At 45.8% G+C, this 18,496-nt stretch overlaps 1 protein-coding gene across 8 annotated transcripts in view; it reads right to left on the reverse strand.

The window, feature by feature from the left end:
* Positions 1-17,436, reverse strand: part of Rg (A kinase anchor protein rugose) — a 409,256-nt gene extending 391,820 nt beyond the window's left edge. For 5 of the 8 annotated variants that reach the window (XM_076445944.1, XM_076445973.1, XM_076445931.1 and 2 more), the window contains exon 1: positions 17,056-17,436. In XM_076445944.1, coding sequence (XP_076302059.1) covers positions 17,056-17,214 — 159 coding nt within the window. In that variant the 5' untranslated portion in view covers positions 17,215-17,436. The other 3 variants (XM_076445985.1, XM_076445962.1, XM_076445929.1) reach the window with 3 other exon arrangements.
* Between the last annotated feature and the right edge of the window lie 1,060 nt (positions 17,437-18,496).

The raw sequence follows: 18,496 nt of genomic DNA on the forward strand, positions 1-18,496 counted from the left end.
GATGACCGAGACGGGCGAAAAGGGGATTGCTAACGTTGTTCACGAAACCAGCCGCTTCTATTCGAATTCCCTCTCGTTTAATTAAATTAAGTATGTCGGAACCGCTTCCGGAACTCGTTAAATTAATTTCTTATTAATTCTGTTGCAACATTCCTCCGCGCGCTGCGCAAGAAATTCCGTTCAACATTTTATTCTAGGTAAACGGAACGTTCAAGTTGAAATACTAAACGACATCTCGTTGGAGTTTCTGTTAGGGCTGTTATTTTAATTGCATGTTTGATGGCTGTAACAAGATGGGATAGTAAAGAACCGTCCCGATTGGCGAAGCAGGGAAAAGTGGGAGAACAGTTCGGCCTCCCGACGTGGTGGGGGGTCAGGCGAAGCTTCATTCTCCGAGGGAACTATACAATATACTTACTGTACTGTCTCAGTACGCATTGCTTGCCCTTGAGCTCGCACTCGCAAACGAGCTCGTCGTCGACGGTGTTCATCTCGGCGAGATCTGGTCTCGTTTGACGCACTCGATTCAAACGATTCAATTGGCACGGGTCTCGTCGCGCGACTTCGACGCGAAAGTGGGAGAAACAGAGAAGGAATCGTTCCTCGGTCTCCGTATCTGTCTTTGGTGCGAAACACGCGTGTCTCGATATCAATCTCCGAATTGCCGGCGTTCAAGCGGTTCGTGAAAAGTTCGAGCGGATCTCGACGCATTGTCTCGGCGTGCGAGGCGAGTCGCGCGTCCCAACTACCGTGGTTCGACTATCGTCGGTAAAAGGATCCGTAATCGGCATCTGAAGAGTGGCCAGAGCGAGGGAGAAAGACGGAGAGTATCGACTCGGCGCGGCGTCACACGAAATTCCATTATACAAAAGGGATACGTGAATTTAGCACAAGATGCGCAAGGAAAATGGAGGGAAGCGGGCGAGAGAACCTGCATCAGCAAAAGTCCAGTGCAGGTGGAGGCGCTTGTTATTGACCGAGCCACTGCAGCTCTCGTTGATACGGACCCTGACTCTTTCTCTCTCGCTCTCTCCCTCTCCTCCACCCTCTCTCTCTCTCTCTCTCTCTCTCTCTCTCTCTCTCTCTCTCTCTCTCCCTCTCTCTCGTAGTTCCTCCGTGGCTCCCTATGGTTAACGAGCTTTTCTAGCACGAAACATCTCACGGACAGACAGAAAAATCTCCGTGATTAGAAACAGATGAATGGGAGAGGAGAAGGATGACGTGTTCTAGGAGCAAACGAGCCGGAGACGAACGAAAACCAGGCCGAGAACCAACGACCACGCCAAGTTCAACGCCGCGCGTACACCGGCGGGTTTTCAAAAGATTCTCGCCGGGAATTTCAATGCGCCTTTTCGAAAGTTCCGCGCGGTAAATCGGGTAAACTGAACTGCGAGAGACTGATAGCTCCGGCGAGATGTAATTCCACCGCGCCGCTGAAACGAGTCAGATTTTTCAAAGAATTTTCGGTTGAAATTTCAGATACGTGGCACATTATCGTTCCATAAGATATGAGATTATTTCACGCCAATCATTGCATCCCATTCTTAGTTGATCAAAGAATATGTGGAGAACTCGCGTTCTTTCACATTTCTACGACGCACGTCTTCAGAGAACATCTTTGCCTTCAACAAATCTGCCTCCCCGCTTCTGTCGCTTTGAAGCTCTGCTTCCAGCAGCGGCATAAAGGATCGCGAATTTTCTCATATTCCATAATTCACCGTGAACGAATAATAAAAGTGCAGCACAAGTAATGAATTCAATTTGACGTACGATGTTAGAGATCGTTCCGTAAAGTCCTGTAAATGAACTTTATTTCTGTCTGTCCTTGTGTGCGAGGCTATCGTTTTTGATGTTGGATAAAAAAGAAGCGATCGCGCGAGTCAGCCTAATAGTTCCCTGAAAAATATTTTGGAGCAGCGGGCCCGGCGCGGCGGCCATAAAACGCGGTCGGAAAAATTTGTCCCCAAAGTCGGCGGCCTTAAGCGCCAGTAAAAATTCCGGCGGCAAGCAGCCGTGGATCGTTGCCAAAAATTTCGATCGTTACAGTCCTATTACTCGACGGACGGACGGCGAACGCGTTAAAAATGGAGTTTCTGCGGGGGGGGGGGGGGGTCTGAGTCCCCTTATCCGCGGCTATCCGTCGCCGTCGTATACAATCCGGTCGGTCGCGTTTCAATTACTCCGGTGGCTCGCTAATATTATCCTTTTCCTCTTCGGGGCGATGCGGAACACAAAAGGAAAGGAAATCCATTTGACCATGGAGTTCCCCGTCGAAACTTTCAACGTCAATCAACGGGGACCTGTTCGAAATCGTCGAAAGGGAGTTCATTATTCCGCGTGGCTCCGACCGACCAAAGTCGAGAGTATTTTTAACATTGAATTTCAAATTTCAGGGTATCCCGTTTACCTGTAATCCTCTGGTTTAATTCCGCGAGCATTTTCCCATCCGCCTCCGGACGAGTTCGATACTTCGAGGCCCTCTTCGACCATGCAGAACTCTCAACTTCCACGGTAATTCGCAGGAAAAAGTTTCTATTACTAAATTGCACCTCCGCGTTCGGGCGTCTAATATTTTCCTAGTTCGTCGGACCGAAGCGGGAAGGGCAATCTTGTTCGTCTTGAATTTTTCTTCTTTCTCTTTTTTTTTAAAGAAGCGGAGAATTTTGGCGCTCCCGCAAGCTTCGTGCTCGAAAATCTAATCAGTGTAATCAGGCGTCGAGAAATGTAACGGGCGCGTGTAAGTCGTTTTGCCACGGTTACTCGCGGGAGGAAGTTTCTATTATTAAATTGCACCTTCGGATGATGCAGGGAAGAAGGCAATCTTGTTCGTCTTCTCGCGAAGGAATCTACAACGACTTTCCGCGGAATTTTGGCAGCCCTGCGAACTTCGAACGAAAATCTAATCAGTCCGACCAGACATCGAACAATTCTGTTCCGTACTGTAGCATCTAGTGATTTTCCAGTTCGTTGGAAGCGAATAGGAAGAAGCAGACTTCTCGACTCTTTTTTAGATGGATTCTACGGAGATTCTGCGGGGTAGTTCGGCGTTCCATCGAAGTTCGAACGAAGAAGATCTAATCAGCTTGATCAGACACCGAATAATGTAACGGGCACAGGTAGATCGCCTGGCGCGGCAAGATACGCCACCTAATTGAGACCACGATCCGAACAGGTATGCACCGAATCAAGTGACACCCTACTATTTGCGCGGCGAGATTACCGCGATTAAGCATGCCGTATCGATAAGCGATTTCGCTTATCGCCGCAATTTTTTCTCCTCCGGGAATCGGTCGGTTGCCGAACCATCAAGAGTTTCGAAGAAACCCAGAACGGAACAGATTCAACGTTCCAATATCGGCTTGTCTCAAATTACCCGATTGATAGTCGTATTAAAAAACGTGCAGTGGAAGTACGAGTTATCGACCGTGGTAAATTATCGAACAATACGATTACTTTCGATCGTAGAACAATGGTTGACGTCGAAACTGCGGAACCTTCTACGAATTCACGTTTCCATCGGAGTATCTCGAGTCTGAAGCGAAATCGAATTTTATTTTCCACCTTAATGGTTCCAACTGATCGAAGATGGTCGAAAGACGAACGCGATTCTTTTCAATAAAGTGCTTCATTCTCCGTTCATGGCTCAGGAGTTGCGAATGCTCGAGAATTCGCAGTCTATTGTTACGAAAATTGCGACCGCTAACAACGTATAATGTGGCCTGGAACTAATTGTGATCTCAAGATAAAGTACCTCTTTCAGCAAATAAATGTTTCGCTGGGAAGAGTAATCTTATCTCGACTTGATTCAGCATTTCATTTTCACGGAAGTGGTTTGCGTAGCTCTGGCAATGAATGAATTGTCCGTATCCGCTATCCGCACAGCTAGCCTGCTTTCGCACAACTAAAGCACGGCGCAGGCGTCGCGTCCGTGTCATCTTGTCCGGGACTGTACATCGCCGTTCAAAATGCCGGGCTGGCGGCGTGCAGGTTTTCTTGATAAGCCGGCTAGCCTCGAAATAGTACAGCGTATGATGTGATAATGGCATCAGCCGGCGAACGTATGTAATCTGCGTGCTCGCACGTCGGCGAACGCCATCCGACCTGTTACCGTGTTACCGCGGCGAATTTACCGAGTTAAGACGCAGTTATGTCATCGTCGTCGCATCAGCCGTTCAAACGGAGCGCGTGCCGCGTTTCTCTTGTCTCGCGCGAGCCAACGCGATGCCAGCGCGCGCGACAGGCCAATGTAGTCATTTTCTAATTGAAAACAGAGACGAGCGGTCCCTATTCACCGGGACGCACGGTGCTGAAACTTCTCGCGAACGCGATTAACTTGTTCACCGGGGAAGACGAGTTAACTCGTCGGTCGTGCTCGTTATCGCCATTTCACCAACTCTGGATTGTCTGAACTCAGCCAATGGCGGGGGGGGGGGGGGGAGAGTTTTATATTTCTTCGTAAAACCTGAACCATAACTTGAATTCTTGAACGCGCTTTTATCATTTTATCAGCGCGTTGGCTCTTGTTCTCGCCCACCTGCACCAGCCGCAGACGTTTCAAGTATAGTGTCCTATTTCTACGGAACTTTTATCTCGAAGGTCGCGAGCCGAACAGGTTGAACGAGTGTTATCAAAACTGCGAATTGTTCGGCGACAACGGTACGCAGGCGAATAGTATAACGTGAGCTATCAACCGGTTAACTTCTGTTGCTGGACGTAACGCGAACCCAGAGGCAATAATAAAAACGACCTATATTTTAAGGAAAAATTCAGACGAATTTAATATAAGACACATCATCTACCACGGCAAGGAATCCATCGAAGCGCCGAAGATAAAGGACGCGTCCACGGTAACGAAGTTACACGGAGCACTCCGTGTAAGCGGTTTCGCTATGGTGTCCCGTGTAACAATCTTTCCGATTGGACGCCGAGCAGACCCGTAAGGAGCGTGTACCGAAAGGGGCATCTCGTGAATTGTTGGGAGCGCGGCGTTGCCCAGGGATAATTCAATATCGGGCCGACAGTGATCGAGCCGAATGGAACCTTTGAGGGTCCCCTCGTTCGCTCCGCCTTTCATTTGACCCGCGGTATTAATTACTCCCGCGTACACACGCGGTAACGCGACGTGCTGAACGGAGCGCGGAGCCGAGCCGCTTAGCTCGAATCGGTTCGAGGCCGCAAACAATGAGAGCTCACGCATTCATTACAATGAGAACTAATTAGTTGGCGGAATTAAGGTGTACACTGGGAGTTATTACAACACCCGATGTAATTAATCATCGTTTATTTCGCCGGCCGTTCGCAGACGAACGGGCAGCGGGGTGGGATTCGAAAAGTGGGAGGGGGAGGAGGAGGGGATAACGACCGCGTCACGCTCGTCGAATCCGCGAGAACGATGGCCGAAATCGAATTCCGAAACTCTATCGCTGCGTCGTGTCGCTCTGGAAAAGCGAGCGCGAACCAACACAAAGAATAATAGAACTGCCGGATAAAACGTAAACGTTAACAGAAATTGATGACCGTTCCTCGTCTACGCAACTATTTGTCCGGCCGGCTTTTTCCCCCTCGTTTCCCGTGCTCCTTCACCGGACCTGCACCTGCGCCGACTAGCAACACGTGTTACAGTGCGCAAATATTTTCGCAACGAACCGTTTCAGCCTCCGCCTCGAAACGAGCCTCGGATCACCCGAAACTTCATGATCAAATACACAGCGGTACACGCCTCTCTCTCTCTCTCTCTCCCTCTTCCGCTCTCCTATAGGTCACGTCTCCGAGCGGAGAAAACACGGTGCACCGCGTGCATCGAACCTACATGTAAAGGGTGTATAAATATCAGGGTAAATGTCGATGGAAACGCTCCGCGTGGATTTGGCTAACTGGTAACCCATTGCCAAATGATGTACGAGAACGAGGGGAATGGAATAAATTCAACCCTCGTTTGCGGTGCAATTGTACCCGTCGATTCTCAAATCGATCGAGAAACCGGGAAATTTGAATCTATTCTTTCGCATCGAAAAAATTTAGGATTCCAGGATCGGAAGTGTTATCGAACCCTACGGTAGCTTCTGTTCTATTATTATTTTGGTCCTTTCTCTTGAAAACTGTTCACAGGCGAAATTAGCTCGTACAGTTAACTGCCTGTCGAGTGTTCTGCTGTTTTTTACTGATTGAAGCTGAAATTTTCTCGGTGCCGCCGAAAGACAAAAATACAAAAGTACTTTTTAACATTTTGTTGAATCGACTCTTTTGTTGTGATCTAACTGGTCGAGGCCATCACGCTAACGACTTTCTGCTGAATATGTATAGGCACGTACTTCCGAAACTGAATTTTCTCGGAAACAAAGGTTCTCTCGGCCGTGTTGTATTTCCAGTAGTATGCTAATACATACTTCACCTCTTCGAGAAGGATTCTAGATCCGAGAGCAATGAATTCGAATATCCACTATGCCGATGATGTAGAGGCGTTCTACTCGGTACTTCAGTCGTCGAGGGCGACGACCACTTAATTTTTATCCAACGGTAATGAGCAGTGGACATCGAGTGACGTTCGCGAGCATGAATTAACCCGCTAATTTGGTTAAACTCGCTGGTCGAACGAAAAGTCTGAACCCGTTGTAAACTCCGGTCCGTAGTTTTAATTGCGGTTGAGCATTTCATAAAATATTTCACATGGAAATCCCGTCGCGCGGAAAACGGCGTGTTTCAATCATCTCTCTCTCTTCTGGCTGATTTTTCCAGTCGCACGATCAAGATTTTCGCGTGGAGCACAGTCGTCGAAGCCACAGATGCGACCGATATAATTCATTTCACCTAGAAACGTCTGCTCGGCGAAGTAATTTGCTCGATCAACGACAAGACGGATTACAGCGAGCTTTTCCAGAGGCGGCACGACAATTACGAAAGGAGGATCGTTATTTCCCAGGCTTGGCTCGCGACAGCTTTCAGTAATTATCATCGGTGGCCTGACAGGATCCCTCTGGCCCGTTCAAAACAGCCTCGTCGTCGTTCGACCCGTTCGACGTCTGCGAATTTCGCCGCGGAAAAGCAAATAATAGGAATCCTATCGTCGAATTAATTACTGACCACTTGCGCTGCGACAACAGACTACGAGCATAAAATTGGTCGACCAGCGAAGTCACTGTCAACGAGCTCACCGTTCCAGTCTGCGGAAATTGCGCTGACTGATTACGGCAGCGCGCCGCGGTCGACAATATCGCTTGGACGTTTGAATCGATGACGAATCCTAGTGTAACGCAACGTTACGATGAACCTCCGGCGCGTCGGCTCGTCAATGACCTATAGTTCGTGCTGGAATCAATTGAGCACGTTACCTTTCGTTTCGCTCTTTGACATTCTTCGATGAGCTTCAAGGAAATCAAATTTTTCTCGTTGTTCACGATGATAATTGCACTATGCGTGATGAAGCTTTTGGAACCTCGAGTCAGAATGGATTTATCACCATTTCGATTACATTAGAAACAACAGCGTCCTCCACGAGAATATATTTGTTGCGGACGAACATAAATCTTACTTTCCCAAACAGAATGTCAAGAATAAATCATCCCCTGCGGAAGCGAGAAGGGGTTAATGGACCACTGACAAGAGACCTGTCGGTCGTAACGGGTGCGTGACATAGGCGTAAGTATACAAATCTGCAGGTCTGGCGTGCCTATGTCAAACTCGTACGTGAGCATTACCCTTCACGTCAGGTTACTGCTACACATTGTAATACGACGAAAAGTTCTAATGTTTCAATATTTTATTATAAAAAATAACAACGCGAATATACGCCATAAAAAAATTTGGAAAAAATTTTAAAAACAGCAACGGAGTTCACAGAGTCCACGATCTTTTAGGGTACAGATATAGTGGAGAACATCGCTTGTAAAATCAAACCAATGTAGTTAAATGCAACTGTTTATAGCGGAGCTTCACTATATTCCCGTACTTGGGAAAAAGACACCCGAGCTTTATAAAACGGCAACTGTTCCGTATTAGATGTACGATATGCAAATCTGAAAGCGTCCATTTATCAGATCGAGTTACTCTATTTTTCCAGAGACGGCTCCCCGCGTCGAAATGTTTGGTCGCCTTGGTTTATGGACCCGACGATCTTAAAAGGGTGGCAGTCTTGCCAGCTTTACAACCCTGTCCTTGGGGCGCACTTGTCAACATCTGCGAAAATGGTGAGCCGAGAACTTGCCTAACCGAATAAAACGAAACAAATCGCGGAACTCCATTCGCTGGGAACATAGAGGAGGAAAACACGGTCGGCTGGCAAGAAGTCCAAGTCGGATCGCCACAAAAGAATGTCAATGAAGTTTCTGACTGTGCACGAACTTTCTGTTTGCAACATAACCCCTGAACACCATTAAAAATTATGCGATCTTGTTTTGGCATCTGCAACTTCGAATGGACTTCATTTCGGCTATGTATTTCGAATATTACAGCAAATCCCAAAGATTCATAAAAACTGCGAAACAATGTTCCACGCGTTTTGCGAGTAGTTTACAGAGGATTGTACCTGTAGAGCAATAGCTGTCTTAGCTGAATTATTCCGACAAATTGAAAAGTTACAAAGTCCACAATGTTTATGGGCTTTGCAGGTCCGAGAGGTCGGGAAGTTCAAGTCGGAAGTTTCACCGAGTTTAAAATCCGGTCGATTCCGCGTAAATATTTAGAAGGTTCTTTTCTATCTTCGGCGTGAATTCTGCTCTAAAACCCGCTGTCTGATTTTTCCTTCGACGCGAGGCGGGCTGTGCTCTCTGGAGGGGCGAAACTGCCAATAAGGATTTTCTCAGGCGCCTCCTTGAATTGCTTCCCAAATCCCGATCGTTACGCGCAAAATACACTCGCATGTACGATGCTGTTACCCCGAAGTAAACAGCAGGCTTCGTTCGTCTTCTAAATCTAGCAATTTCGGACTTAACAATTCAATAACGTTTGGTGAACCTTAACGTGATCCTTGCCGCCGTCACTCGACGATCCTGTGATCTTACCGTGTAACGTAAAAAATACGCTCACAGTATGTTCGCAGAATATGGCTGCATAAGACGCTCTCATTCGGAAATCCGTCGGATCAGATGAAAAGAATGGTCACGACCGGGAGGAATACTATTATTTTCGTTTGTTTGTTTTTTTTTTCATCAGATAGGCAACCGTATTGGAGCCAGCAATGGTCAAACGAGAACGACATAGCCGGCAATCGATGCACGCCACCGTTAGGCCGGCGATCGATGAATACGGGCAACCATCTCCCACGGAGCGCGAACCAGAAACGAACGATGACAATAGGCCATGAATTCCGCCGGTCGATCTTGCAACACGCCGAATCTGCATTCCCATTTATATGGAAATTACAAAATCGCGCTTTTGTCCGATCAATTAGCGACGATCGATTGGAAGGAAGAGAGAAAGAGAGGCTGTATGTAGAGAGAGAGAGAGAGAGAGAGAGAGAGAGAGAGAGAAACAGCCCGGAATTTCGCGTGGCTGTCGTGTGGCATTCGGAACAGCCACTTGCGCAATACGCTGACGCGAGTGTAACAAGGGGCCATCGATAACAGATGCAGTCTACATCTTGCCAGAATTCTGTATCTTTCTTTTCTGAATGTACGAGGCGTTTCAAAATTATGCGTCGCCGCCACTATACGTCCCCTCCACGTATACACCATTTTAACTTTTTTGTTTGTTTTGGGACTCAATGTTAAGGTCAATTTTGCGATCCATTTTCTTCTAGCAGACCTCCACCGATCCACCCCGTACATACATAAAACGCGGAGGAGCGTGTGTGAATCGAGCCAGATGAAAACAAAAATAGTCCTCGATGTTACTGCTTTGAGGCCGGTGCTAAATTTGACCGTCACGGTTCTCTTATCAAAATGTATCTCACCTTCCTTGCTCTCTCGCGCGATTCTTATCTAATCCTTCCCTCAAGGTTGGGATAGCATGATACAAGGTCGTCTACCACCTAACTTAAAGCTCCGATGCCACTTCCTCGCACTTGAAACTACACGATCCTCTGACCACCATTCGAAACCCCTGAATTCTATTCTAGTCTGAATCATTGAGAAAATACAATCATCGTTAGAAACATAGAAAACCTATTTCGCAGCAGTTCGTGGACATCAAGGTCCCACTATACGCTGTTCACGAGCATCAGATAAATGGGCTCGACTGAGCATCAGGTGCGAATGGATTGTGTCGAACGCGATCTACGCGTTGGCTTCGGTGTCGGTGTCGGTGTCGGCACGCGCTGCGAAGGATGTTCTCGCGTGTACGCGCTAAAGGCTCGCATTCCCCGTTTACATTAATTATCAGTTCGCTAAAAAGCCCGTTGTCCCGTCGTTTAACAGGGTCGACGCGTATTCCGCGGGTGATTAATTGATCGCGAGCGCAACAAAGTCCGATTGAATCATCGGCTGCGAGCCGATCGTGTAAATGAGATAAACGAGACTCGAATGACAGCGAATGCTGGGAATATGGGTATTTATTAAGAGTTAGAAATAACATAGTTTTTAAGGTAGAAATAGAAAAGGTTAGGGTAAGAGCGGCGCGAGGAGGAAAGGCGGGGAAAGGAGCAGATGTAAACAGTAACCCTGAGGGGAACAATAAAGTTCTATACACTGCAGTGCAAAAGAAAGAAGCATCCAGTATAATTACAAGATATAATGACAAACAATATCTTTATGTAGAAATTGTATTGCACAATGATTGATTCATTGCATTTAAAGTATTAGATAATCCGCAAGAACACATGTTCTCAGAACTATTCGATTAAACAGCGGAATCCTTTTCCAAAACTTACTGCGTGTTCTTATTTGACTTCTTACGCTTTTCTATTAAATATGGCCGGGTGCTTCTTTCTTCTGCACAGTGTATATCTATACTAGAAATATGGGAATGCAAGATTAGCGCGAAGAAATGGAACGTCGCTGTTGGCCTGTCTAGCAGTCCAGCAGACGAAGACACGGCGATACCGAATTCAGACAAACGAGGAAACAGATACACGCTCGTTAACAATGGATTGCCGCAGTCGAAACGGACTCCGTCGTGGACTTGTGAGCCAATACCGTGAGATTTCGCTACGTTCCGCAAACAGCGACGAAAGTTACCGTTCCTTATGCAAAGACAGCGACCGACTTGCCATGGACCGTACTACTGAAAATTGCAGAAACTTCGAAGTAGATCACGAGTTACTAACGAATAGGTTAAATAACGTAGAATTTTATAGTTCTAGCACAGTTGGTTCGCCCGTGTACAAAAATAGAAGCAGAAAGAACGAAATGATTATCTCCGTGTTGCTTGGGGCCATCGTCTAGTCTAATCTAATCTAGCGGAGTTTATCCGCGTATCAACGATCTAACGAACGAGCGGCGCACGTTTTCGTTTCGTACAGCTCGATAATCCGGATACGTCGGAAGAGACAGAATACGGGATGAAGAGGAAAAAAAAAGCAAAAGCGAGAGCAAAGGGTGAAAAAGGAGGAACCGCTGCCGCTCGGTTACTCAACTAATTAGCCAATTTCCTTGCGCCACGTTTCGCGAGGGCGCCCTCGTGACCGCTCCCCGCGCGTTGGATGTAAACGGATAATCCTCCAGACGGAAAAACTCGAAACCGCTTCCACTTTATCAGTTACTTATGCAAATTTGCCCACCGAACGCAGCTACGTACATTTAGAGCGAGGCCTGCTGGCCCGGCCAGCGTTCACCGTATATTTCCATCGGAGACGATAAAGACGCCGCGCCGGTGGCAACACGTGCTATAGAAACCGCGGAATTTCTTCCGTCCGAACGGGAAAGAATTGAATTAAATTAGGCTTGAACGAGCAGATTACTTTTCACAATACTCCGCGTATAGATGCTTTCCAAGAGGATGACCAAAATATGGATACTCCGCGGCTCGATAACAAAGCGTTACCACCGGCCTGGAAAAAAGAGTGTCCGTGCTACCCCTCAGTGAACCATAAAGAATTACAGCTTGTTTCCTTTTTAAGGTAGACCATCGGTGTACCGTGATTCTCCTGAAACAGTATTAATATTCTAAAACAGCTTTCTTCCTCGAGAGATGATTTTTCTCAAGCGACGCAACCAACCGAATACTCGAGACACTGGCGAATATTCACGAAACATGTCCCACGAATAACAAAAACAAATTCAGACATCGAATCGCATAATTTTTCGGGAAACAAACTACGCGGCAGAAACTGTCCGAGACCATATCGCTTAATTGCAGCTCGGAACAAACGTTCCTCGGAGAGCAGAATCCTTGTCAAGCACATTGGTCCAGGTCCGTACAACATCTGCCGCTAGCTAACGCGCGATTATTACGTTCGATTACTCAAACCCTCGGGAACTCTCACAGTCACCTAATATTTCTCCTCGCAGGCTGCCAATTGTCCCGGCTGCCGTGAGCAACGCGCCAGAAAATTAGGCGTGTTTGCCGAAATTTCTATTCCTTTGTGGTCCTCCCGCGCCGCACGGCCGCTTCCGCAAACGACACTAATTAATTCAGGGCCGAAGAGAGCCGAGAGCGAACGCTATCGTCCGGCGACACGACGCCACGGCGATAGATTTTTCGAAAAGGAGGGACGGAATCCCAATTCCATTGGGTCATATTCATTAATGAAATTACACAAAAAATTTCAATTTTTAACCCTGATCAATAATCTCAGAAATAAGTTATACTGTCCTGATCTTATCCCGACTATTATTTTGTTAATGCGGAACACAACAATTTGAATTAAAACACATCGGAAAAAAAATACCTATTTGCCTTATTGTTTCATTGATCACTTTGTAAATTTGACGCCGAGGGTCAGATAGAAATAATTGTTTTTTCTATTTTCGTCCCAGTTTTCGTACTTATCGATCACCGTGGCGACGCGTCCATGTGTCTGCTCCGTGATCGCGGGGACGCGGTTCAAAGGGGCCGAAAGATCAATAGGAAACAGCGCCAATCGGCGACTAATTCATGGACCGAACCGGACCAAATCGGATCGAAAAAGCGGGAACGAGCGTTCCTGACCCGGTGCAGTCGTGACGGCCGACATTAATCGTTGCCACGTGCTACGTATTTGTCTTCCGGAGTTCGGGAACAAGCCGCGTTTGCCCACGTCCGTTCGTTCGCCGGTTCGGCCGAGCTTTCAGGCCAATTTCAGTGAAATCTTAACGAGATTCGTCGGTCGTTACCCGCGGAAAAAGCATTTCAAAAGGGACGTGATCGATGAACGGTCTAACTGGCGCGTATAAATAGATCACGTGTGGCGGGAAACGCCTGGAAATGATATCGTTTGGACTTCGGACGTACATTTCTCGCGAAATTTTTTCGATCCTTCCCCGTACGTCCAAGGAACTTTCGCGATCCCCCCCCCCCCCCGTAAGCACATTTGGGAAATCGTTATGGCGGGGTTACGTAAGCGCGTAGCCACGTAGCCAGTTCCTGGGCAGAAAGTATCGATACTTGCTCCGAGACTTTATGGCTTTCCAAGTTTTTTCAGACAGTTCAGGTAGGTACACGTGTTCGGTAAAGTTGCAGAACATCGCTAGACGGTGGATCTTCGAAATTCTGAGCTCGTCAATTATTTCGATACATTCAAAAAACGAGCGTACTATCTATTGTACGGTGTGCAAGACCGCGAAGCAAATAAGGCAGAAACGTTATCGACGTTTTCCAAATTAAATCTATTCTCGCGTTGCGCTCATTTGTAAACGCAACGGATGCATAAAGATCAACGGACTAGTTATCGCTGACCTTGGTGAAAAAGTGTTCGATCGAACAAATCGGTACTGTCTGTTGTGATTCCGCGCATATAGAGCGTGGAAACTTGTTACTTTTTATTGGTAGCGCTAAACGCAATATGCATATGCAAACGAATTATGCAGCGAGCTACAAATTAAGTATTAATGGATGCATGCGTGAATAGAAGTATTGCAAAGTACAAACCGAGAAGATTAAACAACTTGCCGAGGCGTTACGCAACACAGTAGATTATCGAATATTCTGGATTATATTGGGCTGTTTTGAATTTGAATCTTCAAGGAAATAACAAGAAAATGCACAATCTTCAAATACTTCTTCAGGGGTAGTACACACGTACACAGAAAGGGGAGATGGTCATCGGGGTGTCGCTTTGGGATCGTTGTGCAATATGCAGCATTAACATTCCTCAAAATGACGAAGTTATGTTAATGTCGAGTTCCAACCAGTTGAAGCAAATGTCGATGCATAATGCAACTGACATGAGACTACAGCGACTGCTGAAGGCTCCCTGTGTGACTCTGACGCCAACGATCCCGTGTAAAAAGAAGATCGCTTATGTATGAACAAGCGCACTTGGTTCGATACTTCATTCTCGGAGTTGGACATAACCGTCGCACTCTCATGCCGACTCTTGCACCTCGAAGCTACTTCAATCCTTATCTTTATATTCGCATACTCAGGCCAGCCACTTCTAACTTTTCAAATTTTCGAACTTTGCCCGTGCATCAGACAGTTTCTCATTTTTTTGCGTTCGTACGTTGGATGCTTGTTCGAAGGTGACGAGACATGAACATTCGGAAGACGGTTGAATCGAACAACGAGGAACGGAGCAATTGCGAATACAACGATTGCTGCGCTCGAGCGCGATGTTTCGATCGATCGAGAGTTGAGTAATCAGCGGAAGATACGCGCTCGTCAAGCGAAATTGTGTGAAGCAGGTGGACTTTTCGGGTCGTTAGGTGTGCACGGCCTCTCTTAACGACCTTCCCGCGCGGGAACCGTTTACGTAAGAACGTTGATAAGCGTGCGTTTCTACGTGGCGTCCGCCGGCTACCTATCCCGTTGATAATAATCCCCGGAGAAATAGGAACAATATCGGAAACGAGATATGTCGTCGCGTGAATAGCGTTTCCCCGGCGCCGAAGAGCGTGCTAACCGCATGATTGAATGCTATAAATGCACGACCGTAGACTCTCGGCCCGGACATTTGCATATTTTTCATACGGTTATACAACGTGCGCGCGCCTTTCTCGTCGCGTCCCGAACAACGACGAGACTTTCAGAGATATCGCCGATTAATTGATAAAACAACGATCCTCTCGAAAACCGAGAACGGCTCGTCTGGTCTACGAACAAGATTGCGAGGATTCCACGCCGCGCGCGAGGTACGCGGAAAATGATGAAATCATTGAGCGAACGTTGCACGTTAATTTCACTGCGTAATTACATACGCCGCTGTGTAACATTTACTATTGCCGTTTGTAACGTAACACGCGATTGCCGTCGAATATTACGCACGATCAGACGCGTAATACGCGAAATGAGAATCGGGATTCGGCAAATGGAGCAATTCCGTGGAGAATGCGAGTTATTGTTGTTAGTGGCGATAGGATGCGATGCGATGATAGCGAGGCATCCGTTTCCCCGGTACTTTGTATGATCGCGATATTATATTGATACTATAACAACTAGACTGCGGATCTTTGTGCAAAATAAAAATTGTCTGCATCAATTACAAGCCACAGAAACCAAATAAAAAATTCTTTCTTCTTTTAGCTATCTTATTAAGCTGAAACTAATACACTGATGTCCTTAGATGGTTTCAATATTTTCTCATAAATACATAAAATCCGCAGTCTAGTAATAACAGTACCATAACATAATATCTGTACATACATACATACATATAACCAGTTCCTCTGTGACGGTAAAAAACCTCGAAACGCAGAAAACAGAAGGCTTAAATTTGGTACAGAGGTATCACAAAGGGGTGCACGAACATGCTTTTATCCCAGGAATCCTACAGGATTAAATGCTAAAAATAAATTAGTGGTGTACCTCCAGAAATAAGCTAGGAATTGTGCTGGTAAAAATATAATGTCGATGAAGCATTACTTTCTTTGGACCGAAGATATTTCGGCATTTGGAATGTGGGACAAAAATATTTACCGAGGTATTAAATATAATATCTGCAGTTTAATTTTAGTACAATATAGATATATATACATATACCAGTGTATAGCCCGTATCGACGTTCATACTTCCACAATAAAAATAAAGCAATTACGTTACCGTGTAAAGAATGCACTATAGCCTGTTTTGTCAAAGGTACTCGATGTACATCGATAGTCATAATAATTGTCCAGCCCACTTGCGCTAACCACATGTTATGAAGTTGGAGTAGCTTCAGTGGGGTGGACATCTATTACGACCATTGCTATATCTTCGCTGACATTTCCAAAAAACAGGTTACACGTAGCTCTGTTTCTAGATCCATCATTTCCCATTGCTATAGTCTCGGCGCTACACCGTACGAATCGATGAAATTAAACAAATTCTCGTTTCGTATGTTCTGGTACAAGAATGGAATTGGATTCACACGGGGACATTGATATCAGTTTTCGGAACACACGTTCCACAATGTTGTTTCAGTTATTCAATTAGAAATATCCGCCGTTTCGTACGATTCTATTACATACGTCGTTCCGCGAGCTTTCCAATTCTCAGTCGGCGATTAATAAAAGAAGAATTCGAGGCTGTCTGGAAGAGTAGCATTACTTTCACTGAAACCGATCGGTATTGACACGGCACACCGTGCGAACAAACCGAGAGATTCTTTTTCGAAGGGAATCCGTGCATACTGACGAAGTATTAATGGCAAAGCAGCGGCCAGCAATAAAAGCGAAGTAGCTGCACGTTATTAGCTATAAACGCGTTAGAGTTAGACCTGGTTGACGTGTGTTGAAAATCGTTGCGGCGGAAGGGGGGGAAACCCGTGCAAGGACGAGGCCGCGTATCCCTAAAACGTATCGCGATGTGGTCGAGAGTTTAGCGGTTATAGTTGACTAGAGTCGTGCGGGGAAACAATGGTAAAGGTTAAAGGGCTGTGTCGTACGTTATCCCATTCAATAACCGATAAATAAAACGGTAAGCGTCGGTGATACGAGTACGCGTGGAGCAACCGTAGGTTTGACAGTTCAAATTGACAGATTTAGGCCGATGCTCCGAAATCGGCGGGAATGCCTGTGAAACGCAGGACCGGCTCTGCGATCGTGTTCACAAATGTTTAGGGTTGCTCACCAGGTGAAGCACGGTGTTGACAACCTCCCGATTCGACACCTGTCCGACTTCGATCAGCCCGATCAGCACGGCGAATTTCAGGCTGTCGTTCATCGCCATCGCCACCACCTCCTCGGGCCGTTTAATGTCACTGAACGGTGGACTCTTCATGTCCGCCATCGCGACGGTACTCGTACGCTGGCAACACGTTTCCCCCGCGAGGAGAATCTACGATAGTTTACACGAAGATCGTCTTATACACGAGAGCTTTTCCCCGTCACATGATAATACAACACAAATTGATCTGCCATGTTAGAAAGTAGACACTGTTATGAGCGGTCTGCCAGTACGCCAGCATGAAACACCCTAGCGACGCGCTCGCAGTCCCAACACCAACTGAGCCTATAAGTACCTGAGCGCGGTTGCGCGCGCAAACGTGGCGGGGGGCAGGCGCGATTTATGAATCGAGTCAATCTTTGCAAAACGAACATCATCGGACCGCGGATCTATGCGCAGAATAAAAATGTTCCATGTGACGCATGCAGTGACGACGCTCGATCAATGTCGTAAAATTCAATCGATTTAATAAATTGATCAATAAATACAACTACAGCCAGAGAGGAGATACACAAATAGACATAATTTCTTACGTCTCATGGGATGGACTTCCGCAACCCATAGTTGTCTACAGTACCGACCTGAAAAGAGACTGTTTAGAGCGTCCCCTTCTCATGTACAGCGGTTCGCTGAGAAACTATTCACTAAAATACAGTAGTATATGGAGAAGTATAGGAAATGTGTGCATGTGAATGAATGTGACTTTTCTACAACCCTCGAGAATCGGAAATAGCGAAATGAATGCCATGGCAGAGAAAGCGCTTGCCAGAATCGTCGTACACTACGACTTTTTATACATACACATCTATTTTCAATATTGACCAATGTTTACAACTATACTTACATTTTTATTTATTTATTTATTATTATCATTATTATTTATTATTATTCTCTACCATCTGTGCGATAATCAGAAACTCAAACTGTGTACGGATATAAATATTTCAGTAGCATGGACAATGTTTAAATACGGATATGAATAATACAGTAATTTATGAATGTAAATTTAAATATTCATACGACGATCAAATTCGCACAGCGATTCGAGAGAGCTTTTATATACATATTTATTATATATTTTATATATATAATATATATATATACATAGAACACCTCTCTGCTCGTACATGGATACAATCGATAGTAATGTACGTAGAATACTATTGATTCATTACAATAAATTCATCGAATGATTGAACATGAATGAACTTATTTACACTGCTCCATTTATTTCCATACGGAGTATATATATAAATTCAGATTTATTTAATTGTACGATCATCGAAAAAAGTCTGACATAACAATGAAACATTAATATACTATAATAATTCACGTTTTCAATTCT

Source organism: Lasioglossum baleicum, chromosome 2 (genome assembly GCF_051020765.1).
Source record: "Lasioglossum baleicum chromosome 2, iyLasBale1, whole genome shotgun sequence".
In the NCBI taxonomy this organism is placed as follows: Eukaryota; Metazoa; Arthropoda; class Insecta; order Hymenoptera; family Halictidae; genus Lasioglossum; species Lasioglossum baleicum.